At 41.9% G+C, this 27588-nt stretch overlaps 2 protein-coding genes across 3 annotated transcripts in view; both read left to right on the top strand.

The window, feature by feature from the left end:
• The window catches only part of LOC134516360 (transmembrane protease serine 11E-like), a 43763-nt gene extending 28665 nt beyond the window's left edge, over positions 1–15098 (top strand). The window contains exons 6-10 of the mRNA XM_063336465.1: positions 8008–8046; positions 11247–11442; positions 12235–12494; positions 13270–13412; positions 14937–15098. Coding sequence (XP_063192535.1) covers positions 8008–8046; positions 11247–11442; positions 12235–12494; positions 13270–13412; positions 14937–15098 — 800 coding nt within the window. The remainder of the gene's footprint in view (positions 1–8007; positions 8047–11246; positions 11443–12234; positions 12495–13269; positions 13413–14936) is intronic.
• A 6424-nt stretch (positions 15099–21522) lies between these two features.
• Positions 21523–27588, top strand: part of UBA6 (ubiquitin like modifier activating enzyme 6) — a 30729-nt gene continuing 24663 nt past the window's right edge. The window contains exons 1-6 of one of the 2 annotated variants that reach the window (XM_063335706.1): positions 21523–21657; positions 21964–22091; positions 24352–24414; positions 24932–25026; positions 25865–25893; positions 26645–26739. In XM_063335706.1, the coding sequence (XP_063191776.1) occupies positions 24374–24414; positions 24932–25026; positions 25865–25893; positions 26645–26739 (260 nt within the window). In that variant the 5' untranslated portion in view covers positions 21523–21657; positions 21964–22091; positions 24352–24373. Of the gene's footprint in view, positions 21658–21896; positions 22092–24351; positions 24415–24931; positions 25027–25864; positions 25894–26644; positions 26740–27588 lie in introns of both variants that reach the window. The other variant, XM_063335705.1, reaches the window with a different exon arrangement.

Raw genomic sequence — 27588 nt, 5'->3', positions numbered from 1 at the left:
CGTGTTGCTTTTCTTGGCTCTCCCAGCCTAACCATAAAACACTGGCTACGTAGGTCTACTACTCACTACAGGACTAGCATTGTGCAACCATTACACGTGACATAAAGGAACATAAACAATGCCTTGCCATTTCTAGGAGACAACAATAAAAGATTCCATTTGGATCTTTCTTTGCTAATAGGATTTTGGCAGTGCTATGAGGCTTAGGAAACCTCCTGTTGTGCTGCTGTTTAAGAAAACCAAGTTGACTCCTGTGAAGAGTATAGAACCGAGCACTCCTGTGCTTTTAGAGGAGAAGCAGGTCTCAATTTATAAAGCTCGTTTTCTTCCTCACACCTAGGAGAAGTGACAATTTTCAACAGATCCTGGACTTCCAGGATCCTAGGATCTAGGTTTTGCATTTCCCATTTCTCTCTTCCCTCCTGAAATATCCTGTCCAACATTAGTATTTAAACCAAGTAAAGCTAAGAAGCACTAGATTTTTTCCGTGCTCTGCAGCACCTTTCAAAATTTTGCTTCATTGCAGCTTTGATGGTTTTGCCAACCGTGATCCTTGTTTATGTTGAGGCAATCTCAGAACATTTTCATAATAGTTTGTAAAAAATCATTAACCTGTTCATTGTAATCACTTTATCAGAAGATTCTAATATGGGGGCCAAAATATATAGTTTAGTTTAGCATAGCTAACTAGTTGAACAAATCCAGGTCAAGCACTTACATTGCATGCGAGGAGGGTCTGATAAGGAGAACCTACTTAAGTCTTCCTCCCAGGATCTAATCATCTGTTGTTCACACCATGTCCCAGCTTGCATTTCACTCAGGAGTATTTGCTTTGGGGATCAGCTCCAACAGACTCCTGCAAACTGAAGGCAACACTTGGGATCTTCAGCTGCAGTTCAGGGCAGCAGCACAACACTAAGTAGTCTGCCAGCCCAGTGGTAGAACTTGCTTTGCCTTTTCATTCCCAAGGACTGGGAATAAAGATGGGATAAAATCTAAACTGACAAAGTTTTATTAGTTCAGTTTTTTTTCAGAGAGAGAGAGAAGCTTGATCATACAGATGTGAAAAAATAACACGTATGCGAAACTGAAAACAGTATTGTCTCTGTTTTGTAACATCACTAAACAGTAGATGTTCTTTATACAGAGCTGCAAAAAATGCCTTGGTATCGGAGTATCTTCAAATGTGTTATTACTGAAGTTCCTTCTTTCTTATTTAGCTAGACTTCATAGTCCCTTGGTCAAGGACAGCGGTATCTCCAGACATCCACTGTAGCTTTGATAAAAAATGGGAGGCAATAGAGATCTCTGCACTTGTGTGCAAATCCCACTGGAAGCCCAAATATTTTACAGTGGAGAATCAAGCCAACTAAGCCCTGCCTGAACAGCAGTGCAAGGGCCAGCAAAATCAGATATCGAAGTCGGTGACTTGGAAACACCGACATTAGGACTTGCTCTTCCACTAGCTCTGAAAGAAAAAGGTGTTGCAGTTTGTCCTCTGTATAGTTGTGGCACCAAAGAGATCTCCTACAAAGCTGTTTGTTGTTTTTTTTTCTCCGGGGTTTCTTGGTTAGAAATAGAATCACCTCACAGCTTAGATCCCTATTAAGCAAAGTGTAGAGTAGCTTGCCAGACTATTTGCCTTTGTCAGGTAGGTTGGAAGTCTCCCAGAAAGTATTTTTGGGAATGTACTTCTGATGTCAGAAAGAAACTAGTTGCAAGATCACTGGCACTGTTCAAAATGAGTAGGAAGTATTCCCGCCTGTTGCACAGCCAAGGGTTTTGGCCATGAACAATGAGTCATGAATTGGTTTTGATCAACAAGTCAACTGTTATTGTTTCTATTTATCTGGCATCTGAGGCTTGCTAAAGCTCCTTACAAATACAAAGTACAGAACCTAGGAGACAGATTCTCACTTCTTTATCAAGTCTTCTTTGGGAGACATGCAGATGAATGTCTGACCTTCGTTACTGAGGAATGTTTAATCTCAAACGAAGTATGTAGCAGTATGGGGTTTTGTACTTTACTAGCCACAACAGCAGCTTGGGGGAGTGGAACAGGACATGCACCTGTACATTGGGAAACACAGTGGAGATCTGAGATTCCCCTCCTTGGATGCCATTAGTTTGGCACAAGGTGGTGCATTTCAATGTTTGCAACAGTCTAGAGAGGCTGGCTGAAATGGAAGAGACTGAAATGTATTTTAAAATGAATATTTTGCAAGGAAATACTTGTGATGAAGGAATTAAGCAGGAAATCATCCTGGCCTGACTTCTTAGATGACCCAGATAAGTTGATTTAATTCATTTCCTCACCCAATTCTTGTTTTTCCCTTTCTCTGCGTTGCCTGCAGAGGTTGCAAGTGATTTGGGCTGTCCTCACTGTAGTGAGACCTTAATTGCAGCTGGGGTGTGAGTGTAGGCCAGGAAAAAAAATAATGCTAAAAAATGCATTGGCCTGGATACACGCTACAGAACTGGTACATAGTTCCTCATGTAGATCCCTCCTCGGGCCGCAGGATGCCCACATGGAGTTGTTATAAGTATGCTGTGAGGTGTGGACCTCTGTCTGTCCTCATGGACAAAATTAAGATGTGGCTAATGGTGGGGTGGGGGGAGGGGGGGAGAAGTCATGGATGTGAGGACAGGTCCACTGGACAGAAGTAGGGAGGGAAGGACTCGGTGACAGGGACAATTAGAGGTACAAAGCCTTTGTCTTGTCTCTACCAGGTTACTCTCCCCTGTTGGAGGAATGAGAATTGCATCACCTGTATCTAAGCCATGTTTTGCTACTTCTACAAGGGTGCATAACTCTAGGGAGGTAATTCCTGTTGAGAGAGCGGTGAGAATATCGTAAGGTTAGTGTGAAGACGTTTCAGGTTATGCGCACTATGTCACCATACAAGAGCGTGACCTTCCTGCTGAGCCCAAAGCTCATGTTTTGCCATCTTCCAGGAAATTCCTGCATTTCCTTTTGGGTACAGTTTTTGAAACGTGACTGAATCTGCTGCTCACTGCTCTCATTCCCATTTCACCCCAGTATCTCAGGCCTTTACGGTCTTTAACGTAATTAAAGAGTATTAAAGTAGAGCTATTATCTTCACCTCTGCCTGCACTGCAGGACAAATGCACTCTGTGACATTCCTCTCAGCTGCCCAGTTTGGTAATCTACTGAAACGTGCCAGAGACTCTTTTTTTGCCTGCCTGCCCTGTTGTTACTCTAAAAAACACTGAACTAGGTGAGATCCCTGATACTGATGCAGCTGAAAATTTTGTGATTCTCTCTCTTTTCGAGGAAGCTGTTATTAAAATGTGACAAAGGACAGTGGGGAAAATGCTTCTTCTGCTCCCTGGTACAATTCACAAAGCTGTGCTTCAAATGCATGTCCAAGAATGTGTTGCTAGTACTGCAGCATGTACTTTTTCTTAATATTTTTAATGTTTACAGTCCTCTCCTCCCTTCATACCCCATTTAAGATAATCTCTACCTAGCCTTCTCTGTGTGAAAAAACAACTTACACAAGCAAGATGTGGGAACTTGATATACTAGAGGATGAAACATGAAGTTTGCCTTTGAAGCTAACAGTTATTATGATATATAGAAAATCACGGCTGTAAACCATTAAAGAAAATCAAGTTTCTTTTGGGAATCAACATCTGTGAAAAAAATAAGTAATTGGGTAAAGCTGTATCAGGTTTTTAAAACAGATTTCTAATCTTTAGGTTTGCAGCCATCTCTGGTCCTTTCCACGCTGAAAATGCATGATATCCCCTAGTAATGCATTTGCTTGCCTTGCTTGAACTACTTCAATATAATGTCTGATCCATTGTGTCACTGAGAGTTCTGCCTGTTATGTTCCTTCTAATATAAGCACTGGTCTCTGTGGCTGAACTGAAATGAGGCAGTGGACACAAGATTAATTCCTCTGATGCAGTGACACTGATATTATTTAGAGACGTGCAAAGCCAGCACATTTTTCTGTAGGAATCTCTGAATCCCTCAGAGGTCATTCAGTCTGCAGTTAACTATGAAACTGCAAATGTTTAGATGGTTGCCAAATAGATCCGGGGGCTTTGGGCACTGAACTCCCTTAGAAATCCTGGCCTTAACTGGCTATTGCATATAAACAATTGCCAAAGTAAAGATGCTTTCTTGCGCTTGCTTACTCCCCTTTTCTTTCCATGTTTGCTCAAGCAAATATCTTGAGGAGTAAAAAGAGGTTATTTACTAGTAAGTTAGTAGTATGAAATAGTAACTGCAAGTCACGATTCTCATTAGTTGGAAATTAAGACCAATACTTCAAGTCTGTTTTAAAGTTATTCCGTTTACTAAATAGGCAAAATAACTGTATTAACAAAATTGCTTGTCCAGTTGAGGAACAGAGCCCTCTTCTGAAAGATGGAATCCCTAAGCTGCGTTTCAATAGATTGCTGTTTTTTTAATTTAAACATTAGTTTTCTCTTTTAAGTTAGGCAGGCTTTAATTAAATGGCAAGTTCCATTTTACAGGTAGGCAATGCATGTTCAAGTTGAACTTGTTCTTGTTTACAGTGGAAGCCTGAACACTGTTTTCCTAAATGTGGCACAAACAACTATTTTTGCAGCTGTATGTGGTTGGGACAAGATATGACACTTTAATTGTTACTAATTGATGCTTTTTCTTGGTAGTGCAACTAGGGCAACTAGGGCAACTAGTAAATGAGCAGGGCAGCGAAATTGTCTCTCGTGCCTTACAAGTGATTGCTTCAAGGCAAGGGCTTGCAACATGTTGGCTGGCACAATGCAAACAGCTATGCTGTTGACCAGGCCAAAAATGTCAAGCTAGTAATAAATGATGGCAAGCCCCTAACGAGGTAAGCCAGTATGCAGCCTGATTTTCAGCAGTATCGTGTAACCCAAAGTGCTCCCTGCTTTTGATGGCATCAACTGTGGGCTCGACTTAACTGAAAATAGTGTCAGTCATTTCAAGTTTCCAAACACATACGTGTGCTCTGGGTTTGGGATCTTGGTTTTGAGTCTTGGGTATTGTGCCCTTAATTTTACCTGTCCTGATCTGCACGATGGGTTCCTGGGTCTGCTGCCAAACAGACCTGTTTTCACCTCTTAAAAACTCCCGGTCGAGGTTTTCTCCATTTGCTGTGGTGTTTTCTTTAGGACTTGCGTTCCAGCTCCCAGTGTGGGATACATGGTGAGGGCGCTGTTATCTGGCAGATCTCTAAAGCAAAGCAGTGCCCCTCCCCTGGTGAATACAGCATTGAAATTATTGACAGGTGTCGCTGGCCTTTCTCCTTCGGCGGTGGGTGGGAGAATACATTGGCTACATAGCTGTGATATATTATAAAATATGCTAAAATTCAAAGCTGTACAGACATGCTGTTTAAGACCTGCAGCTTGTGTGTGGAAGACCTCTTTCTCCAATTACACACAAGCCGTCCAACTGGAAGCAATGGGTAAAATTTTGCCCATGTGGGGCTTGTACTTTTTTCTACGTGCCTCGTAAAAAGGCAAACAGAGATACAGACAGGTGCCTTGCAGAGCAGCCGTGTGACTCACAGCAAAACTCGGTGCAGTGACAACATGCCAATTGAATTGCTTCCGGCACTGCGCTTGAACAAGCTGGTTGCTCCTTTTGTCTTCTCGATGAGCTTTGCAACATAATGTAAATGTTAATAATTGACTGCAGGCTTTATAATTAGGCATTATGAGGTAAATGTCTCTCCACCCAGAGAAGAGCTAAAAAAACATTATTATCAATATTGCACTTGAAGGCAAAAGGTGCTCTTTCATTGTTGATTACATTTGTTGGTTTCTTACCAGTTTCCAGCTATAAAATGCTAGCGTGACCCAAATGATGAACTAGTTCTGAAGGTTGTATGAATTTCTAGGAAAACATTGGATACTTATCGTAGTTGAAATAAACAGGTAGGGCCAGATTTTTCAAAGCACTTCTTGCCAGTATACATAGGTGAAGTAGACAAATCCTTAGCACAGCTCAGCACCCATTTTTTTCCCCTTCCTTTGTAACTGACCAAACAGTAATGTTTACATCACTGCTGAATTCCTCTGCTGGCCTAGCTTGTACTGTCTGGTATTATTACGTTTTGATGTAAGGGATTTTGGCAACAACCAACCATATAATCCATGGAAATTCACAGGATTAAATCTTACATTCCTGAAATGCAGAATTAGCTGTACATTCCACCCCTTGCCTCTGTGAATCACATATTTAAGAATTATCTTAAAATCCACATTCATCACACAATCTTCACAAACTTCACTCACATCAACAAAAAAGAATTCCCCACAACAAAATCAAAACAAGATCATCACAACACTGAACAAAAGTGGTTTTTTCCTGCTTCTTAAATATGTTATCACAGAGGTGCTACCATGATCCCTGATGGGCTCAGCCTTGGCCAGCGGCAAGTCCATCTTGGAGCCAACTGACATTGGCTCTGCCAGACATGGGGGAAGCTTCTCACAGAAGCCACCCCTTGTAGCCCTCCCACTCCCCCAAACCCGGCCACACAAACCCAATGCAGGGTTTTCCTCCTTTCACAGGAACTGAGAAAGTACAAGTGAGCATTTTTACTGGAAGGGGACCTTGCAAGTTGTCGTTGCCCACCAGTAAAACTTACTTGTCTTTATTATGTGAACAGTTCCTGTTTATAGTGAATAAGATTGTGTTGATATATAAACGTCTAATAACAACTCATCTCCCATTCTTATAAAATAAAGCAGCGGCCGCATGCACATATGGCAGCCCTAGCACTGCCTTTGCTCTGTAACATTCCCTGCAGTCAATTGTACATGCGCTGGAGTTCTGTTTGTTTCCTTTTTCTATCATATTCTGCCTAATGTCATATTAAGAAATGAATGAGTACAGGTCTAGTAATGGGGGATTCCAAACATCAGTTCACCCTGCATACCAGGAGTGTCAAGCCCACACGCGAAACAGAAGTGATACAAGCACAATAGGTGACAAGTATGAGCCAGAGCTCTTTGCATTCAAAAGAGACTCCTCCTGGCTTGGTGTGGTTTTGGATCAAAATTAGGGTATTATTCTGTGTAGCTACAAAGAGAAAAGAGGAATGAAGTGAGTGGATAAGGGCAGGGATCTGCTGAGATAGGGTGTCCAGCTGCAAAATGTGAAGTTGTGAATGTTATACAAGAGGCGCTGTATAATTTAAAAATTGTATTAAAAGTGTGATTTATTTTTATTTTTTACATTTGCTTTTACTGCTGGCAACTAAAATGGTAGCTCTTGTAAAAATAGCATTCTAGAAGAATGGGACTAGACTTATACCTTGAGCCAATGCTTGTTACTGTCAACATGAGCATACTGTACTGTCCATAAATGTACAACATGTATATTAAAGGAGGGAATATATTGCTAGGACCTTCTGTGCCTTGTAATAAATTGCTATTAACTATCTCTTTTAGTATTAATAGTGTACCAGACACCCTGCTGTTCAATAAGACAGGAGAAAAGAGAGTGAGCCCCTGCTATTGTAAGCGGGCATTGCTGCAGTGAAGTCAGTGCCTTCTGATCTCGAAGAGGGCACAGTGTGAGTGCCAGATCTCCCCTGGCCCTCACGCTGGTGTAAAATGCGGCCAGTTGTTTTTTTACAAAAAAAGGAACTTCAAAACTTTCCACTGTAAAAATCTCTCCCCAACAAATTTGTGGATCTTGAGTAATACAGGACTTGTTTTGTTTGTACTCCCCTCCAGAAACATCTGGGTCCAGCAGGACGGGGAAGACCCTGTGCCTGGTCCTCCGAGGACACTGGCTGGCTGGAGAACAGCAAGCAGCACTGTGGAGAGGAGTGCAATAGCCAGCGCAAGAACGTGACCACATACGAGCTACACTCGTTTCTTTAGCAGCTCCCCTCAGCCTTATCTCCTGTGGTGCCCTGTGCCCAAATAGCTGTCACGTGGGATGACCATGCCAATGAGAAACCGTGTCTGTGCTGTCCTGGCCTTACCCTTACTGTTTCTTTGTTTCAGATATGGAGATGAAAAGAGCAGAAGCCCTCTTCAATGACAGTAAGTGAGGGCTTTTTAAGCCTGGGAAATCTCCGGTTGTTTTAATTAGCGTTAATAGTCTCTGAGCACTTTTCCTGGCCCTTAAAAGCCTTTTCTCATCCTCCTGACTAATGAGTGTGACCTTGTACTTCACACAGAAGAGCTGTGCATTTAGAAATTCTGCTCAGATACGAGGAAGCCTCTTTTATTAGTGTCTTCTGGGATACTTAGGAAGACTGGCTTGAAAATAGTGGAGATGGGTGAAAATACCTTCTAGTCTACACCCACTGCTGGGTTCCTTGGTCATTTCTTTTTGCAGTGAGATGTTCCTTCTTTTAAAAATATATCAGCCATTTGGTGAGAAAAGAACAAACAATGAGAAAAGAGCAAGTGCTGAGGGCTCTACAGAAATCTCCAGCGTTGGTCAGAGAGGAGGCGCGCAGGTCCTGCTGCGTAAGGGCCTATGGTGCATGCTTTTGCCTCCAGCAGTGCTGGTGTGGGAGCTGGAGGGTGCATCTTAAATGCCAACCCTGCCATCTAGGAAGCAGAGGACTGACTTAGCCAGTGAGGGCTGAGCACTGTAATGTTCAGGACACTTGTTTATTTACTAGCCCAATCCAGTTGCTGTTGGGAGCTTTTACACTGTGTTTGCTTAATAGTGTATTTGGACACGCAGAGGCTAAGCCATGTTTCTACCTGAAAGCTGAGCCATTTCAGGCTCCTAGGTGTTCACAGTAAAATTCAGTGAGCGACGAAGACTTCCAATAAATATAGGAACTTAATTGCTTGGGCTGGTAGACTGCTTTACTGTCAAGCACAGCAGCTAGCTGAAAGGTGTACTATAACGTGCTACAGGCAGGAGAGTCCTTATCACAGATTTGAATGCATTTTATATTTGAGCAGATTATAGTTAGAAGCAATCTGTTATTATAAATAGATTAAAACACGTACTTAAATAGAATACTTCGTCAAGTATAATCCTGCCCGCATAGGGCCGACAACCTGTCCTCTGTCTCCTTGATGGAAAGTATTAGAACTGCACCTTGGAGCAGCGACTGCAGAGTCTGCTTCATATGTGCTTGTCTTGGATGCTGTAGCATAACAATTCATCTCCACCTTGCTACCTTTATTTTCCTATACACACATTAAGTGATGAGTTTTACATCTGAATGCGTACCAGCTGTTGTTCAATTGGTGCTTTAAGGATGGCAGCCTAGCAGAGACCTCCAACACAGCCCGCGAGTGAGAAGTGCCCAAAAAGCCAGTAATACTGGGCACATGCAGAAGAGTTTGGAATAATGGCAGAAGAGTTTGGAATAATGGCTTTCTGTGTGCTCTCAGAAATTGGGAGTATGTAATTTTCTTTAGTGTTCATTGGAAGGAAGAAAGGATCACAAGGAAATGTATAGAAGTTACATCAGCCTGTGATTATAATGAAAATATTCTGGATTTTGGAATGGCTAGTAGCACAAAATAGTTCCTTATAGAAATATAAGGCAATATGACTGGTTTTCTTAAGGTACCGCTTTAGGGGTTAAGTTGAGGTAGTTTGTTTTAGAGATGTTTTTAAGCTTCCAGAGAAGGAAGTCAGCTTGTTTGGAGATTTAATAGCCATAAAAAGCCATCTTTGCTTACAAATTTGTTTTCTTTTAACTCTGGGAAGTTTTGCTCATTCCTTAGCAGCAGGCTGTCAAGTAATTGAATATTAAATAACATCACTCTTTGGGTCAGCTTTAGGTGCTGGTGTTCTGGAGCACTGAGGGAACTGTGAGATTTCCTGTGTTTTGAACACTGACTGCTCGAGTGGTTGATAGGATTGTGCAGTTTTACGAACAGTAATTGAGGATTGCCAATAGCTTTCAGGAGCGAAACATGCTAGTGCTGACAGTCTTACCAATTCTGGTATGTTCTCCAGTTTTCCTTTCACACGGAAAGTTTTGGACAAGTAGGTTGAGGTTTCACTGGTGTCCTTCATTGTGGTTTTAAACCTCAGAACAGGGCAGACTCTACACTGAGCACATGAGCTTCTCAATATTTTTGATTTGGTTTGGGTTGGGTTTTTTTTGTTTTTGTTTTTAAATTTATGAACAGCTTTCAATCTACTGCATTATTGCTGCTACTTTTGACTATAAGATACTGTTAACATAACCTTGTGCAGATCCTAGCAGGAAGGGGCAGAGGTTACACTCTGCGTGGCTCCAGTGTTTCGCTTCTGAGGACTTCAAGCGCCCTGGAGCTGGCAGCTCTTCAGTGATGTATTACCGATTTCTGCTTTGTCCCCCTCTGGGTCACTGTCTGGAGGAGACAGGCAGTGCGATGGTTTGGATTGTGTTGTCACTATGCAAATAATTCTTAGCTCTGTCTCTTTCTCAATGGATTGGGATAGTCCTGTCTGTCAACTTTCCTATTGTCTAGCTGAAATCGGGGCCTGGAAGAAAACTAGTGAGTCTTGGTCCAGGTAAGATGGATTTGATGGTGTTTGGATGGGAGAAGACAGCTGAAGCAGCTCTGTTCATTGAGGAAGTTTCTAAAGCTTCTGGGGAGCTTCAGCTGCTCCTGAATATCCTGAGTTTAGTGTCTGAAACCATGGATATTTTCATTTCTCTCTGGGTTTGGAGGATAATACTTTTCGTCATGGATGCACACTGTGATGGAGGTATCCATGCCTTTGTCATTTCCAGCTTGGATTCGTGTGATGCTCTTTGCCTGAAGTGTCTCTCCAGGTCCACTTGCAGACTGCCATTTGTGCAAGGCGCAGTTGCCTGTTTCCAGGTGACACCTTGCTGATGTAATCTGCGTGCATGCATGGTAAAAGTCCATGGCTTGGATCATTCCCACCTTAGACTTTGCCTTGTTCATGTTTTATCCTAATGACAAATTATCTGTGACATTAAAGTTGGCAATCCCTGTATTTGGGAATTGTCCTGGCTGTGTGGTGAAGGGTTTTGATTCTTGATTTGGGCTGCTCACATAGCTAAGCCTGAATGGTTGACCATCATGGCTTTCCATAATAGTCAGTTGTTAATTCAGGCTTCTAACAGAATGGGTCGTGCGTGAGGGTCTCTGATCTGGGGGGCCGGTGGAATGTATGTTTCTTGTTGACGTTAATACTGTTAGACAGCCGAGGTGGTGTGTAATTTTACATGTGTTTTCTGCAGCCATTGGCAAGCATATTTACTAAACAGGAGCGTAACTAATACACTCTTTCTCCTTTTTGACAGTCTGTGGGTTACGTCAGAATAGATCAGTCAAGTCAATGGCAAAATCATCGTCGTTGCGAATAGTTGGCGGATTGTCTTCTGCAGAGACGGGGGACTGGCCGTGGCAAGCCAGTTTGCAGTACAATAATATCCATCGCTGCGGTGCAACACTTATCAGCAATACATGGCTTGTATCTGCAGCTCACTGCTTCAGAGAGTAAGTTCCCATGTATCAAGTTGTGTGGCTTTCCAGATTTGCACCGAACCCCTGACTCTTTCCAGAGGAACAATTTTCTACTTCAGAGGAGAAAAGTCTGGGTTAAGCAGACCCATCACTTGAATATTTCAATGAGAAATTAAAGGCTGACTCTTTGGAGCAGAACTGGCAATTGTACGAGAGGAAATCAATAGTCATTTGGCATATTGAGCTAAGAAGCGCAGAAAAGGTAATGTGACTGAAATTGGAGTGTATTTTTTTCCTGTTGCACAAAACATTTCTAAAGATGCTCCTTCATGTTACAAGTAGGTTGCTGCCACTGCAGGCTGCTACCAGAAATTATAATCCCACATTCCCACCCCTCCATTCAGCCATCCACTCCCAGCGCTCTTCCGTTTCAAGCATGGCAGTTGTGAATCTGCAGGGCACGTAAAATGGAACTGCTGATTGAACACATTATTAACATGCAAAAAGAATAAAGGAAATGAAGAGTTTTCTAGCAGAAGAGCTTTTTGATTTGATTATACCCTGCGGCAACACAAAGGCCAGATCAGGGACAAGGAGCAACAGAGGAGTATGAGACCATCGTGAAGGAGGGAATGCAGGATTGCCCTCTTCTAGCAGCAGCCCACGATTACATGGGGGACAGTATTACAGAAAATGATGGATGCCTTAGGAATCTAGTAGGGAGCTGGCTTGAAGGAGCTTTACAATAAAGGTGCTCACCAAGTTTAAAGTCCCAAACACTTATATTTACAGCTAAATACTTACAGCACTCTTATCTTTTTCCAGCTTGAGTCACCCTCAGAAGTGGACTGCGACTTTTGGAGCTGTTTTGAAGCCACCAAGCTTGAAAAGATCAGTCAAGACTATTATTATTCATGAAAAGTACCTCTACCCAGAACATGATTATGACATTGCACTGGTGCAGCTCTCTAAAGGAGTTGAGTTTACGAGTAGCATACACCGTGTTTGTCTGCCTGAGCCATCTGAGACTTTTCCGTACAATATTTATGCTGTCATCACAGGCTGGGGAGCACTTACCAATGACGGTGAGTCCCGAGTCTACCAGGCGACCTGTATATTACATAAACATCTACGACTGAATTGATCCCACTTCTGTAGCCATATATTGTGTGGCAGCAAGCCTAATTCTTTGTCTATAAGCAATAGGTTTGTTTAATCATGAGCAGCAGTTTCTTGTTCTAAAATGAGTCTGGACAAAGACAGAGCTACAATCCGCTGAAGCAGAAAAGAGGAAGAAGGCTGTTCTCCTTTTCCAACCTTTCCATTTCATATTGTAAATCCTCAAGACAGGTAGTCCAGCTGTGCGTGTGTTTCTATAGCACCTAAAAAATTATTCTTCAAGTCCTAGCCAGAAACTATGGATAACTCTGTAGGCTTTCAGGAAAATGTGCAGTGAGCTGCAGATGGTGATTCACCCAAGCTTGCACTCTTACCAGACCACACTAAGAGTAGATTTAGCAATGGAACCAAGATGTCTTCATTTTGTACGATCTGCACAAATTGCTAGGTAATTTGTGTTCCATGCTATTATATGGAACATGTATAAAATATATAGGTTTAGACTTAAGGCACTATGTACCATGCAATCATTACTTCTGTCTTAATGGTACAGTTCCTAAGTGAGACTAGGAGTATGTATGTTTTCCTTAAGAGCCTAATTTAGACGGATCAACAAGCAAAACCTCCATATTAAACGAAGTAAAGCTGGTCCTCCATAAGAGAACATTAAAAGCTCTTCCTGTATCTTAACTACTGCAAAGTAATTCTGTTGATAAATGCCCAAACTATATTTTCCCTCAGGTCCAACTCCAAACGTTCTTCAGGAAGCAACAGTGAAACTTATAGACTCAAACACTTGCAACAGAAAAGAAGTGTACGATGGGGACATAACACCCAGGATGCTGTGTGCTGGATACTTGGAAGGAGGAGTAGATGCTTGCCAGGTAACTGTAGCTGAAAATTAGAAAGGAAAACTATTTTAATGCTGACTCCGGTATCTGGCTGACTAAATCTTAACTGACAGTGTATTAGTCCTTTAAATAGGCTCCATTCAAACAGCAATTAAGTCGTAAATTGAAGTAGCATTTAGTACACATCATTTAGCACATAAAACCCATAATAAGAGAACTAAATTAGTATAATATTCACAATTTAAACCTTTCATAGCATGAAATGAAATTCTTATTCTGTAACTCAGCTGCTACGAGCCCATTTGCTTCTCATAATTTCTTGTGTGTGAAATCTAACTAACAATTTGTTTGCAAAGTGTTATGACAAGATGTTGACAGAGATACTAAATGCTGAAACACTAAATATGAGCTAAAAATTAAATGTCTCAAGCAGCCAAGACCAGACATCTGTACAGTTGAGAAGGAAGAAGTTTAAGAATGTAGTAATTAAGCTGTCAACAAAAATGCACTATCACTCATTGAAATTGAATTCTGGACTGGATCATCTCATAACAGATCTGTTATGATACGATCTTTGATAACAGACTTGGATCAGTGGAAGGAAATCTGTCTGAAACAAAGGTAATTATAAGGAAGCTAGGTGTAAGTGGAATAGTAATGATACATGCGTGGTGCAGGTTTGCAAATGTTGCAAGGAAATGCTTATGTTCAAACTGAAATATTTCCATAACAATAACTTTTTAAAAGATAATTGCTATTTATGTTATTTACAAAAAATGTATGTCTAAGTGCTGGTTGAAAACAGACCCTTTTCAGAATCCCTGTTCTACAGATTTACATCCAAAGCCTAACTCCTTGCAAAATAAGTTTGGGAGGCTCAATTCCTCTGTTCCTGTCTGGCTCAGCATTGAAGAGACCTGAACAGAAGGATGCAACTGCTGTTTATTTCAGTAAAGCATTTTGGTGGAAGATGGGGACTTTGGTCTGTTGTATGAGGATTGCCTTTCAGCCTGTAAGGTTTCCAGTTTAACCATTACTACTGTGTCATGCTATTAATAGTATCTGAATTCAGCCTTTGAGAGTGGCTAACATCTTAAGAAGGTATTGTCTAATTAGAAGACCAAGTTCCTGATAAAATCCTTTTTGAAACGTTGCTGCTGCAAGTGACTAAAATAATTTGTAAATTATTTTACTATATAAAAAAAAAAAAGTTCCTCCTGGCTTAGATTGCTGTATATATTTGTGTTTCCCTACTTTGTATGAGGAGAAAGACAAGGCAGGTGGGGAGCAGCGTTTCACAAAACAGAAGAGAACCTTTTTTTTTTTTTTTTTTTCCCTGTAAAAACCACACAGACAGGTCAGGAGGTTCCATTGGAACAGGAAAAAGCCACAGACTTCTGACGCAGTTTTCAGAAACAGCCTGGATTCTGCACAAATGGCAGCTCTTCAAATACTGCTTTCTTTCTTCTCTTATTGGACATGCCCTCCTGTCTATGGAGAGAATTATATTTTCCCTTCTGATCAATTAAAACTTTTTTTCCCCTCCTCTTTCTCTAGGGGGACTCTGGGGGACCACTGGTTACTCCAGACTCTAGACTGATGTGGTACCTCGTGGGAATAGTAAGCTGGGGAGACGAATGTGCCAAACCAAATAAACCTGGAGTTTACACACGAGTGACTTATTTCCGTGACTGGATTACCTCAAAAACTGGCATCTAATTCCAAAATCAAAAGTGGATTTAACTACCTAGACTACATGCAACTCATATTTGTCTGTAATTCTGAAAGATTTTTTTTTTTTTAGTATATATATTTCTGTGTAGTTTTGGCTGAAGCAACCTTTGCCTGCAGCACGCGCTATCTTTGCTGTCAGAGATCCTAACCCCTTGAGAATTTATACTAAATATATGAGATTGCTTGCCTCATCTTTGAGCCTTGAAACATTCTCACTTATAAGAAATTATGAACTGACGTCATTAAACTAAAATTTAAAAGCTATCAATTTACCTGCTTTATAAATACAAACATTTTCCAGGAAAAAAAAATTTTTTTCTTTGTCCATGGCCACGGTCTGAAGCTGAACCTTCTTCCTCCAGTGAAGCAAATGCTGTCACAGCTGTGTTTCTAGCAAAACGAACCCTTGGTTTTTATTCTTCTTAGAGGCTATCATCTGCACAGACTGCAGCCGAGACCCTGGATGCTCACCCTGCTTGGTGGCCTTGGTAGCTACCAGTGGATCAACCAGGACTGAGAGTAGGTCCTAGCTAAGGAAAAGGAGGATTTCTCTGCTTGGAGTAAGTTGGAAGGGAAAAGAGGAAAGCTTGATGTTCTTCTTTCGAAGCACATTTTTAACAGAAAATTTTTGGTGGATTCTGTGAAGTTCAAGTTATTTGAAAGTGCTATTGTGGAAGTGCTTTATCACAATATTGTGCTGCTACCTCTGTACCGGTTGCCTTCTAGAGATCTACTCTGTTCAACTGACAGTATACTTACGATACAAAACCACAAGCTCTACCCAAATTTGTCTGTAATAAGTATGTCCCCACGAACAACCTCCTTGGAAGGAAACCCAGCATTAAAATTTTTGCTAAAGGAAAAATAAATATTCACCACAAATAATCTGGGAACGACCTTTTTCGTTCAAGAAATAGTGTGTTTTTCCAAGGGCATGCCAGCCAGTGGAAACCATCTCACTGCAAAGAAAGCAATTAGTGATACTGTCTTGCTTCACTGGTGGATTCATCTCTGCCAAGGATAAACATGATCTCGTCTTAAGAGGCTGAAGAGTAATTTCATATTAAAGAACAGTCCTGATAAGAACTTCAGAGTAAATGCAATCTTTGTATGCTGATTAAGCACTTTTCCTACCCCTGTGCATGACATCTCATGGATTGCTGGTGGAAGAGGGTCCAGTGACATGACTATTACTGTCCCCTAGAGCCCAGGCCTTCAGTATGAGGATCCAAAATGTCACTCCAGTACTGTCTCCTTCCGTCTTTGAATGGCCACTGGACTGCTTAGGCTGTGAATGCAGGACTCGCAGGAGTCTGAGAGACATGAGAGAAGCTGCAAGCCCCACAGCTGCACCCACTACAGCTGAGAATCTCTCCGAAGCATCCTGCCTCCCCTGCTGCTCAGGACTGGATCTCTCCTCAGCCTTCCTACTGTGCAAGCTCTCCAATAATCAGCATCCCTGGGAATGAGATGCTCGGCATTTCTTGAAAACTCACACCCTGAATTACAAGTCTACATATGGATGGAAAAGCCCATGTTTAAGCCTCAGTGGTGGAGGAGGGGGTCGTCTTATTATTAGGCTCCTTCCAGTCTTTCTACATACCTTTTGAATTTCAGTAAAAGACAAGATGCCTTATCTCAGAAAGAAATCTATTGAAGACTTTAAATTAGTTTTGCTTTTGAAATAGTAGTACCTTTATTCTGATTTTCCATGTCCGTTATAAAATGAAAAGGATCTTGGGACAGTTAGGAGGATAGTTAGATGCAGCAAATCCATTTCCTTAATTTATTGAAGTTTTTAATTTATGCACTTTTGAGTTGCTGCTATTTTTCAACTGAGATTTTACTCTGGGTCAGGTTCAATTACAAAATAGAAACTTCATAGTTTTGTATTAGATCACCTGGAAACACTGTTTTCTTCTAGTGTTCAAGTCCCCTTTTTTTGAAGGCGTCCTTTGGAAAAAAATTACATCTAGTTTTTTGTGCCTTTTATTGCTTTGAAGACGAAAATCATGTAAAGTGTCCTTCCTTACAATCAACTGACGAATTGCAATTGAAAGTAAATAGTAGTTCACTTTCACAGATAGCTAAGGCTTTGGTTTGCACTTAAATCTATCTTTTTGCCTAGAAAATGGAGGGGCAACAATAAGGGGGCGAGGCCCAGGTTTGATACAACCCCTATAAACTGGTTCCTACCTCACACTGCAAGTGATATGTATATATAATACCTTTAAAATGAGAAAGGCAGCCTTTATTTCAGATTTTCTCATGAGAGGCCAAACAGCCAAGAGGCGTGTGGGAGAATGTCTACCTTACTCAGGGAGTCCTGAGCCAGCCAGCTGCACTTTTCACAAATTTTTTAGCAAACTGTCTGGCCTGGGTTTGTCTTATACTTCATGTCAGTGTTTTATTTATGAAGACTCTGTTTGTTTTCTGCCCTAGAATAAAACAAAGAGAATATTGTGTGATTAAAGAAGGGATTTTTAAAAACCTTTTATTATTGTTGATATTAAGATTTAGCAAGGATTTAAATGATATAAAGGTAATATGTTTCATAACATTAAATATATTTAAAAACAGTTGCTCCTTTTTTGTCTTTTTTTTTTCTTAGTAATAACCAAGCTATAAATTAGTCTACCTTGAATCATATACAATCTTCCTTATTTTGATATAAGACTATTCTAAAACTGCAGCTCTGTCTGTTCATTCCCCATCCGAGGAACCGTTTGTCTTTAGCAGTGGCTGGAGCTTTAGAGATGTTTCAGCAAAGACAAGATGGGACATCTGCTTTTCTAAAATACTCAAAGGTGAATTTCGGTTAAGTTAGCACTATGCAAATTTGAGAATTAATCTGAAGCTTCATCCAAGAACCCACCACCTTGCTTCCGGCCTTGGAAAAACTTATCCTTCTAATGTGGCATTCCTGGAAATTGGCTGTAGGGAAGTCTACGTAACTGATGTACCAATTCTCCTGAGATTTCCCAGGCAGATTTAAAGCATCGAGAAACATGCTCCAAACTTCTGGTTATTCAAATCGGGTTGTTTGAGGCTTGCCCAATGCTAATTTTCAGCCTGGAGCACAAGTAGGAAAGAAATAAGAGGCTGATTGCACAAGGCCTAATCATGTGAGGAGGTCTGTTTGAATGACATCAATCCATCACCAGGATTCCTTATGTAAGTAAAGCTTGTAGAAACTCCAATTCCATGTTCCTGTCAACAAATTAGAAGAGCAGAGAGCCAAAAGTTATTATTTAACCCAATGAATATTTATCTGGCAACTCACAGCCTGCGTTAGAGATGCACGTGCATGGAAAAGCCGGCTCTTACTTTTGGAAATGCACATGTCAGCGTGGAATCAGCTTAGGTAATTGGTGCCCTTGTTTATCTGGATCAGGATTTTAAGGACATTGTTAACATGGTTTCTAGGAAGGTGTCACTTGCTAGAGCAGCCTTACGTGACAAGATCCTTCGGCCCACCCCATTGGGAAGTTGGAGTCCTTTTAAACATGCCAGCAAAGCACTCCTACACCGCGCGTTGTGCCAAAGAGAGGAGACGAAGCCTTGCCAGTCAGCACCTCACTTCTGCAAGAGCTGATGGCATGCCAGACCTTATGGCAGGATGCTTGGAAACCCACTGAAGGATGCTGATGTGGATTTATGGTCATTTCTGCACCAGCCCGTGTGCTAAACTGAATTGTCTTGTTGGCCTTAGTACTTTCAAACAATACTTTTTTAGGGAGAAAACACTACATGGAGTTTTGTCTGCTAATTTGCCTACTAACTAAATAAATTGTGGAAAAAAATGCATCTCCCCAAATCCTCACTTTGGAGTCCCCATTAAGAATATGAAATTGTGCTTGGATGTCAGGAAAATTAAAAAACTGAAAAACAGAAAGTGCAAGTGGCTGGGATTTTCCCAGTAGATGGGAAGGAGATTTGCAGCTGTATCAGCTTCAGCTCCTTTTGAAAATACTGGCTTTAAACATGTATTCAATACCCGCATGCAGAATGAATCTACAGGAGTGCACATAAACTGAAGTCACAAGGATTTGGGGCATGAATAGGCTCGAAGTCCAGCGGTGGTGGCATTCTCCTGACCACAGCCATGGACTGCTCAAGGCAAGTCAGTGACTGGCAGCCTTGCTTTGTACCTTTTGCCAATCTCAAAAGCTGTAGCTGACTTTAACATGGTACAAATATGGAGCTGAGATTTCTTTTAAAATTAGTTTATTTAACCAAATTCACTAATATTTTAGGATTATATGTATTTTTAGAAGACGAAGCTACTGGGAAAAAGAAAAGTCAAATGGCTCCAGATCTTTCAACTTTTGCAGTCTCGGAGAGAGAAACCTGTGTTTTTTGATTTGGTACCATCAACCTAGAGGGCTCCTCAGTACACCTACTAATCGATGCATTTGGGAACCAGTTTCTTTGGCTTCTGGGGTAAAGACAATGTGTTCATTTTTATTTGCCAATTTATCTTAGAATGCCCATGTTCACGGTTCCACTGATGGTTAGTCTTTGCTTCATTACCGCTAAACTGTCAGGCGAGAATTAACTGGATGTTGCTGTTTCTCTGTTTAGGCAAAAGGCTTTTCAGTATCCACTGTTACTATGCAAAATGTGTTTCATGTGAGATGACTGCGTATTGAAGTGACTGGTATCTCAAAAAATGCAATAACCAGGACAGAAAGATGCTATGTAGCAGATTTTTTAATTTTTTTTTTTATTTTTCACAATGCATTTGATTGGCAAGTTCTTAAAAATGAGAATTGTTAGTTTAACCTAAAAAAATAAAATATTGAAAGAGGTTAATTTAAGAGGTTAATTAAAGAAAGAAACTACAAAATTAAAACATTAGCAAAGTGGAAAAACTGAAGTTGATATTTTCTGCTGTTATTAAACTTTCCTTCACTTTTTTTTCACCCTTTAATACCTGGGACTCCTGTTAATTCTATTCATCAGGTACCCGCACTGCTCTTTGAAATTACTTTATTGAAATAATGGAAGGAATTTTATGCTTGTATTTTCTGATTTTTATGTATTATGTGAAAAAGCTACAAAGCAAATACCAGCTTTAAATATCAGTTCCTTTACTGGTAAGAATTGCATTCATCATCCTGAAGAACTGAACTGCTTTCTGCCTTTATCCCATCTTTCAGCCCAGTATTTCAGGCTTCTAGTGGCCTCTAGTGGTTCTTTGAAACTTGCGCAGCCTGTCTTTAATTATTTCTGCGTGTCACAAATAAGCTGTGTAGCAGCCAAGTACTTTCACCCTGATCCTGCCAAAGCCCAGCCTGTGTTTGAACGGGACGAGGGTTGCCCAGCTTCTCCTAGTCTTCGTTGCTAATTACGTGCAAAAGCTGCGTGCATTGTTGGACTTGGGTGTAAATCTTGAGGAAGATGTGTAAGGTTGCTAGAACTCTGTTCGTTAGAGAGAAAAATGCTAAAATAATGCATTGGATGCTCACAGAGGACAAAATCTGGGTTGTCTTACCCCTAGAAGTTCCCCAAAACCCAATCAAGATAGAGAAAAAGCTTGTGGGTTTTTTTTCTCCTTGTGTACTGTAGGATGCAGATAGTTTTTTTGGTTTTTTTAAATTACAAATATTTTAAAATATAAGGTGACTGTATACACTGTATGCAATGACATTTTTCAGTCATTGTTTGTGCAGCAGCATGAATCCCTCCCATGCTACCCAAGATGTGCTAATGGTATCAAGAAAGATTTAAACTCGTCTCACCTACCCCAGTGATGAAGGATAACGAAAGGGAAGGCTGGGTTTTAAGTTGAAGGGAGACTAAACTGCCTGATGGGAAGGCGGGCAGCGCTGGGATCTTCATCAGAGCTTGGGAAACAGGAGAGAAAATATTTCTAGGAGGTGATGTTAAGTTGGTGGTGGAGGCAGAGTGACCGCTGCTGCAGCTGTGCGTTGGGTTTTACCACTTCAGGGGAGTATGTTTCCGCAGGCTGATACACGGTATGTGATGTTGTACATTTGTTTTGACCACCTTTTCCCAAATCTGTGCTCCTCTGCGGCCTTGGATGCTCTCTAGCGGTTTGCAGCTTCGCTCCCTAGCCTCCTTTAATGACATTTTGCCGGTTTTTGAGGTAGGTGACATCTTGCCGGTGCTGCTCCCCTGCAGGACGTGGAGACAGCTACCTGAGCAGCAGGGCTCAGAAGCGCTCTTGGTCGTCTGAACTGGCAACGCTTGAGCCTAACGGGGATTTGGTTGTGGGTTTTATTTTTAACAACACGGTGGGGTTTTTTAATGGCTTATGAGTCTCCCGTTGGGCACTAACCACGCACACGCCACCCGCCGCCATGTCGCGCCGGGCTCAGGCCGCCCGACCCGGCCCGCCCCTGCCTCAGGGCGGGAGGAGGCGGACCGGGGCGGGCGGCCTTAGCCCGGCCCCTCATGTCGGCGCAGGCGGGGAAGCGCCGCGGCACCGGCGTTGCCGTTTCCCACCCCCTTCCTGCCTCTTCCCCCGTCGCCGCCGGCAGCGTTCGGGCCTTGATCGCGGCGCCAGGCCGCCGCGGTGGTGAGGGCGGGCGGCGGCGGGGCCGAGGAGGGGGGACCCTGGGGCGGGTGGCGGGGGAGGAGGCGAGCCCGGGGTAGGCCGGCCCGCCGGCTAGCCGTTCCCAGCGTCTCAGAGGCGCTCCGGCAGCCGGTGGGTCGAGGTGGGGGGCTGCAGCCGGTCTGGCTCTGTGGTACCCGGGTCGGGTTGGTTTCTGTCGCGGTTCCCCGCTGTAGATACGAGGTGTCGTTTTTCCCCCATAGCCTGGCTGGGCTAATGGTCGCCGGTGGGGCTGACCGTCCTCTCTCTCTCTCTCCGCCGACTGAACAGGGAGCCTGCGTCGACTGGGATCCGCCTCTGGAAACCCTGGGTAGGTGGGATGAATCCAGGCCTCCCCGCCATCCCAGCTTGCTGATCAGCAAGTAATTAATACTGCTTCAGACAGTGCTGATTTGAAGGTAAGAAACACTGTGAAATGCCCCCCCTCTGCTGCTCTTCGTACCGTCTTAGTCCTTGGTAACATGTAGCTGCTCGGTTTGTCCCTGGGTTATGCCCCACAAGCAGCTGAGGCTTTAAAAAATGAAGGGCATTACTTCCACAATTAAATAGAAGCCTGGCATTAAAACTGATAGTGTTGCCTTTTAAAAGGAAACAGGTGAGTGCATAAACGTTGAGCATCTGGTGAGAACTAGGACATAATGTTAGAATGGCTCCCCTCCCCCCGCCAATATTACATGCCTTTCTTTGATTCAGTACCAGCTGAACTAAAATGAGAAGTATAACCTGGATGCAGGAATATGTTAACAAAACTTTGTACTAGAGGCACCTGACAATAGTACCACTAGGTCCCCTTTTGGAAGGAGGTGTTTTGCTGTACCTAATGGGTATGCTGGCAGCAGCTCAGCCCTGTAACGGAGAATGCAGGAGAAGAATGGGAATTGATAAATATATTGGAAGAACCACTGTCAAATGGGTCTGTGTGATACAGGTGGAGAAGGTTCTCTTATGGGTTGATCGCACATCCTCGTTGTTTACAAAACACCGGGAGGGCACCACTGAATGAGATGGATGTCAGCAACCACAGCAGAGGAAGTTGGGTGTTTTTTCCAGGGGTAGGTTTATTATCCTTAGTACCACAATTTGTTTATGCTGGGCAGTCCCAGAGTACCTGTGCTTTTTGTGGACGGTGATCGTGGAGGAGCAGAACAGCTCGGGGATGATTACTTTTGGCTGTAATGAAATGGTGGTGGCTTACTTCGAGGGGAACATCCGGTCTTGTGTCCCAGGCAGTGGGTGAAATGAAGGCTTTTACCTATGCAGGGACTGAAGCCTGTGCCTCTCAGATGAGGCGTGTTGCTCTCTGGCTTGAGATCTAGATCCTGGGGTGATCTGATAACATTAGCATTGCTTATCTGCATCCCTTGTTATATAAGGGCACAGGTGACTGGTGGTATATGTTGCAGTGGAGGTGCCTCCTGTTGACTGTCTTGTGTGTTAGCTTACGTGTAGGAGTTAATATCCACCCTGTGGAAGACCTTAACTGGTGAGATTTGTGGCTTGCTTTCAATAACTCTGTCCCTTGCTATGTTACTTCGGCGCTTTCTAATTCAGCCTAAAAACTCAAAAGGACAAATCTAAGGTCAGAATGTTGTAGTCGTCAAGTTGTGACAGGCTGCAGGTGCCACATATCAGAAATGTTAAAATGTTTGTCCCATCTGAACAGTAAATAAGAGTTAACCTTTGTGCAGGATTGCCTTGAAAACTGTTTTAGGGTATATCTGCGCTCTCAGAGAAAAGACTTGTATGTCTGGGCCTTTACTTTCAATCTCATAGGAGAGGGAGTTGTCAGTCACATCTGGTTTCCAAGGCAGCTTGTAGGGAATTGAAATAAGATGTGTACCTTCGTAGTAGGGATGGGAACTGGTGTTTTGGGTCATACGTGGGGTCTATTTTACTTGTCCTGTGTTTGGTGGCAGTCACCTGCCAGGTCTAGGAAGCATCAATTCCCAGTCTGCATAACAAGAAACAAGCAGCCCAGTGGTAGTTTGTTCCAAATCCTAGTGCTTAGTTATCACTAAGGTAACTTAACAATGAAAAAAGTCTTTGCTAATGGCTGAAGGCCTTAGTAGCACAGATTATGGTTGTTTTTTTAAAATCCTATCAAACTGTTTAACTTGATGTCTTAGTTAAATGATGTATTAATTCAGATCTTTGGGTATTGATTTATTCAGCTAGCTAAAATAGGAACTTGTTTCCTAAGAGTTTTCAATTAACATAGAAATAACGCAGCATAAATAATTATTCCTAGTCATTCAGGGATCTTTGATCTTTCTTTTTTTTTTTTTAAATAAGCACCAATCAGGAAGATCCAAGTTAAATAGCTTGGAGCTGTTAATATAAAATGGAATTGTACTTTTAGTACATCTAACTGTAGCAAATACAAGAAGGAAGTCTTGTGTCTCCTCAGTGGGGAAAGGAATATGGCTGTCTATTTTGAAATAATTTATTGAAGTATGGGTGTTCTTGTCTTCTGGCTCCTGCACATTTTAATTACTTAAATGCTGTGGTGTTCTATCAGCTTCTTAATGTTCAAAGTGATTCCTATGTAACATCATTTTCTTGTGTTTTTCAGTTCCTCTATTGAAGAATTGAGTGGGGTGGCCAACTGTGAAATTGCATCCAATGTAATCAGATTATTTCTTTTTGTAACCCTTCTAGTGTAAACAAATCACATTGCATCATGGCGGCAGACTCTATGGAAATTGATGATGCTTTGTATAGGTAAGAATATCTGATTTTTAAGCATTGCTCTTGACTTTTCAGCAACACTTAACATTTACACGCAGTTATGTGAAAGACAAGGCTTGTGTCTTCAATAGTTAATTCAGAAAACCTACTCTACTGAATAGGTTTTACAGTGATTTAAAATTAAAAGTTATTTCTGTTCTCTAAATCCTGGCACTGGAAAGGTCTGTACTAAGTGCATTTCACTATTTGGATTGTGAGTGCAAATATTACATTTGATACACATTTATTTACTGAGGCACTGTACAGTTCATGAAGTTTATGTCCTCAGTTGCTTGTTGAATGGAGGGCTGTTAAACAGAACTGTGAACTCGTCACTAGTGACGCAGACTTACCTGCAGAACTTGGTATTGCGGATTAAAAACTGATTGGATGATAGAACAACTGATAATATTCAAACTTTTTCGGAAATGACTGGGAATTCTTGACTTGCGTTCATACACTCTTGACTTTATTTGTATTTTGTTTTGATCTGAATTTATCTTTGCTGTAGTCGCCAGAGGTATGTTCTTGGAGACACGGCAATGCAGAAGATGGCTCAGTCCCACGTATTCCTGAGTGGTATAGGTGGCCTTGGTGTGGAGATTGGTAAGTTAGCTAACATTTATTTAAGCAGACATAAGTGTATGCTAACATACTGTTTCAGAATACTTGTAAAGCTGATTTTAGATGTAGTAAGCATGTCCAAAGTATGCGAGTGAATCTATATGTGCCTGATGCATGTGAGTTACAGAGCAGGTGCAGGAACTTTTCTCTAGTAAGCTTTTTAGTAGAATAACATTGCAAATTTTACTTTAAAATGTGCTTTCATGGGCCAGATTGCTTTACCCAAAATCTTGTTTCTTGGGTGAGGTTGAGGGTGGGTAATCTGAGTTATTCTTTTAGGCATCAGTATCAGTGAATATAATACAGGAACAGCTATAGCCTGAACTATCCCCATGTAGGAAATGAGGGGGGTGGTAGATAGGAAAACAGATGCAATGTGGTGAAAAAGGCATAAATGCCTTGGTGAAGAGACTCCTTAACAGGTTCCCTTACTCTTTATGAGCAAGACTTGCCCTGACTGGTTCTTACCTGGTGTATTGCGCTTTCAGTTGGCTTTAATGGTACTCTGCACCAGATGCCAGAATAGAGTCTTGGAGTTTTGCAGTTTATTGTCGTTAGTGTCTCCATAGTCACGCTTGTGGGATGGACAGCTGACAAATGACAAATATAGAGAGCCTTTTTAACCTTGCTCATGTTGTTCTGCTTTCAATGGTGCCGTAGAATGCTTGAGCCAAATGTAAAAGAGAACAAACCCTTAAGCTGTGAAGTTCTTAGCAATGACATACTGTTATTGTCCACCCACGTAACTATTCAATTACAGATTTGGAAGAAATCTGTAATAGTCCCTCTCTTTCTGTTTGTTTCTTTTTTTTTCTTTCAGCCAAAAATATAATTCTGGCTGGGGTAAAGGTAAGTAAGAGTTCTGTTGTTGGGTATTCTTGGGCGAGAAGGGGAGAAAGAGGGACAACACTACTAGCTAGCTAATCTTAAGTTTCTGAAACTGTCTTTCAGTAGAAGGATTGCAAAACATTTGAGGACCTGGGGGTGAAAACTTTTAATAATCTGCTTGTTCTAGCGGTATGGTCTGAGTCTCATGGTAATGTCTACTGCACTCTGAAATACCTCATGTAATATTTTAGCCAGCTGCTGATCAGACATTGAATCCTTTTGTACAAGAGTGGTCTCTCCTAAAAGGAGTGGTATAAACTCAAAAGCCAAACTATTCAAAATATGTTATCCTATTCTGTCATCCATCAGAAGCCTTTTGTGTAGACATTAGAATGGTTGGGTGCAGCTGTTTTTGTGCTGCTGGGATTAATTTTATCAGAGCAGCCTTTTAAAACTCATTCTTCCACTCAAAGAAAACCAAACTTGTTTTTAGTTTTGGGAGTCCATTAATTTACAGATTGCAATTGGCCATTAATCACAGCGTGGCAAAAATAATCGTCGGTATTTAAAGGCTCTCATCAGTGCAAGCTTGGAGGAAGATGCTTAATGAAGTACATATTGGAGGTTGGAGGAGCTTGTTCTTATACATGGTACAACTAAATCTTCTGCAGTGCTTGTCCTCCAGCATTTCATGTGGGGCTTGATCTATCCTTTGGGGTGCTATGACCATGTACACTTCTGCCAGTAAATGCTTTTTGCTGAACTTTCTTAGGCTCTTACGGTTCACGACACCAGGCAGTGCACAAAATGGGATTTGGGGATCAACTTCTTCATCCATGAAGATGATATTACCAGTCAAAGGAACAGGTTCGTGAAGTCTTTGAAGTTAGGGAGGACTGAATTTGACCGGGAGTAACAGTTTCATCAGGGGCAAAAATAACAGTTCATCGTCCTGGTGGTGCTAATACGTATCAAACACTCGTTAAACCCTTTCTCTGCAGTTACTGGCTTTGAGTGTGTCGTGGTTTTGGCCAAATTGGCCAGTGGCTGATGACAGATGCTCCCCCCAACCTCTCATACACAGAGAGGAGGAGGAGAGATAAAGAGATTTACGAGTTTAGAAGAAACTAAACTACTTTAATGAAACATTAATAATAAAATAAAAAGGAAAATAATGAAATAGATACAGTGTATATACAAAACCATATTAAGCTCCCAGGATAACATCACCATCAGGCACTGGGGAAGTCCCAGACTGGACACAGTGATGGATGGGAACTGGATTCCACAGATCAAGTCAGGAAGCCGCGGATCGGGATCAAAGGCAGATGAACAGACAGGGTCCTCCTCAGGTGTCGGCCATTGAAGGGAGAGAGTTGCCTCTTTGATCCCTCAGCATTTATACTGGGCATGGGGCAAATGGGATGGAATACCCCTGTTGGTCAATTTTTGGTCACCTGTCCTGTCCACTCCTCTGTCGGGACCCCTCTACACTTTTCTGCTTCCGACCCTCCAATGGGGCAAATAACGAAATCAGCTGACCTTGGTTGTTACAGCAATAAATGTAAGCAGGAGCCTCTCTGTATACCATTCCTTGGCACAAACTGTAAACATTGCTCTTATCCCTCTGAAAACAAACCATTTTCAACACAACATGCTGTTAATTTCAGAGAATTAGAAGAGGCCTAGCTAAGAAGTAAAATTACTGAACAGAAG

This window comes from Chroicocephalus ridibundus, chromosome 5, assembly GCF_963924245.1.
Source record: "Chroicocephalus ridibundus chromosome 5, bChrRid1.1, whole genome shotgun sequence".
Taxonomy (NCBI): Eukaryota; Metazoa; Chordata; class Aves; order Charadriiformes; family Laridae; genus Chroicocephalus; species Chroicocephalus ridibundus.
This window is presented reverse-complemented; position numbering and strand designations above follow the sequence as displayed.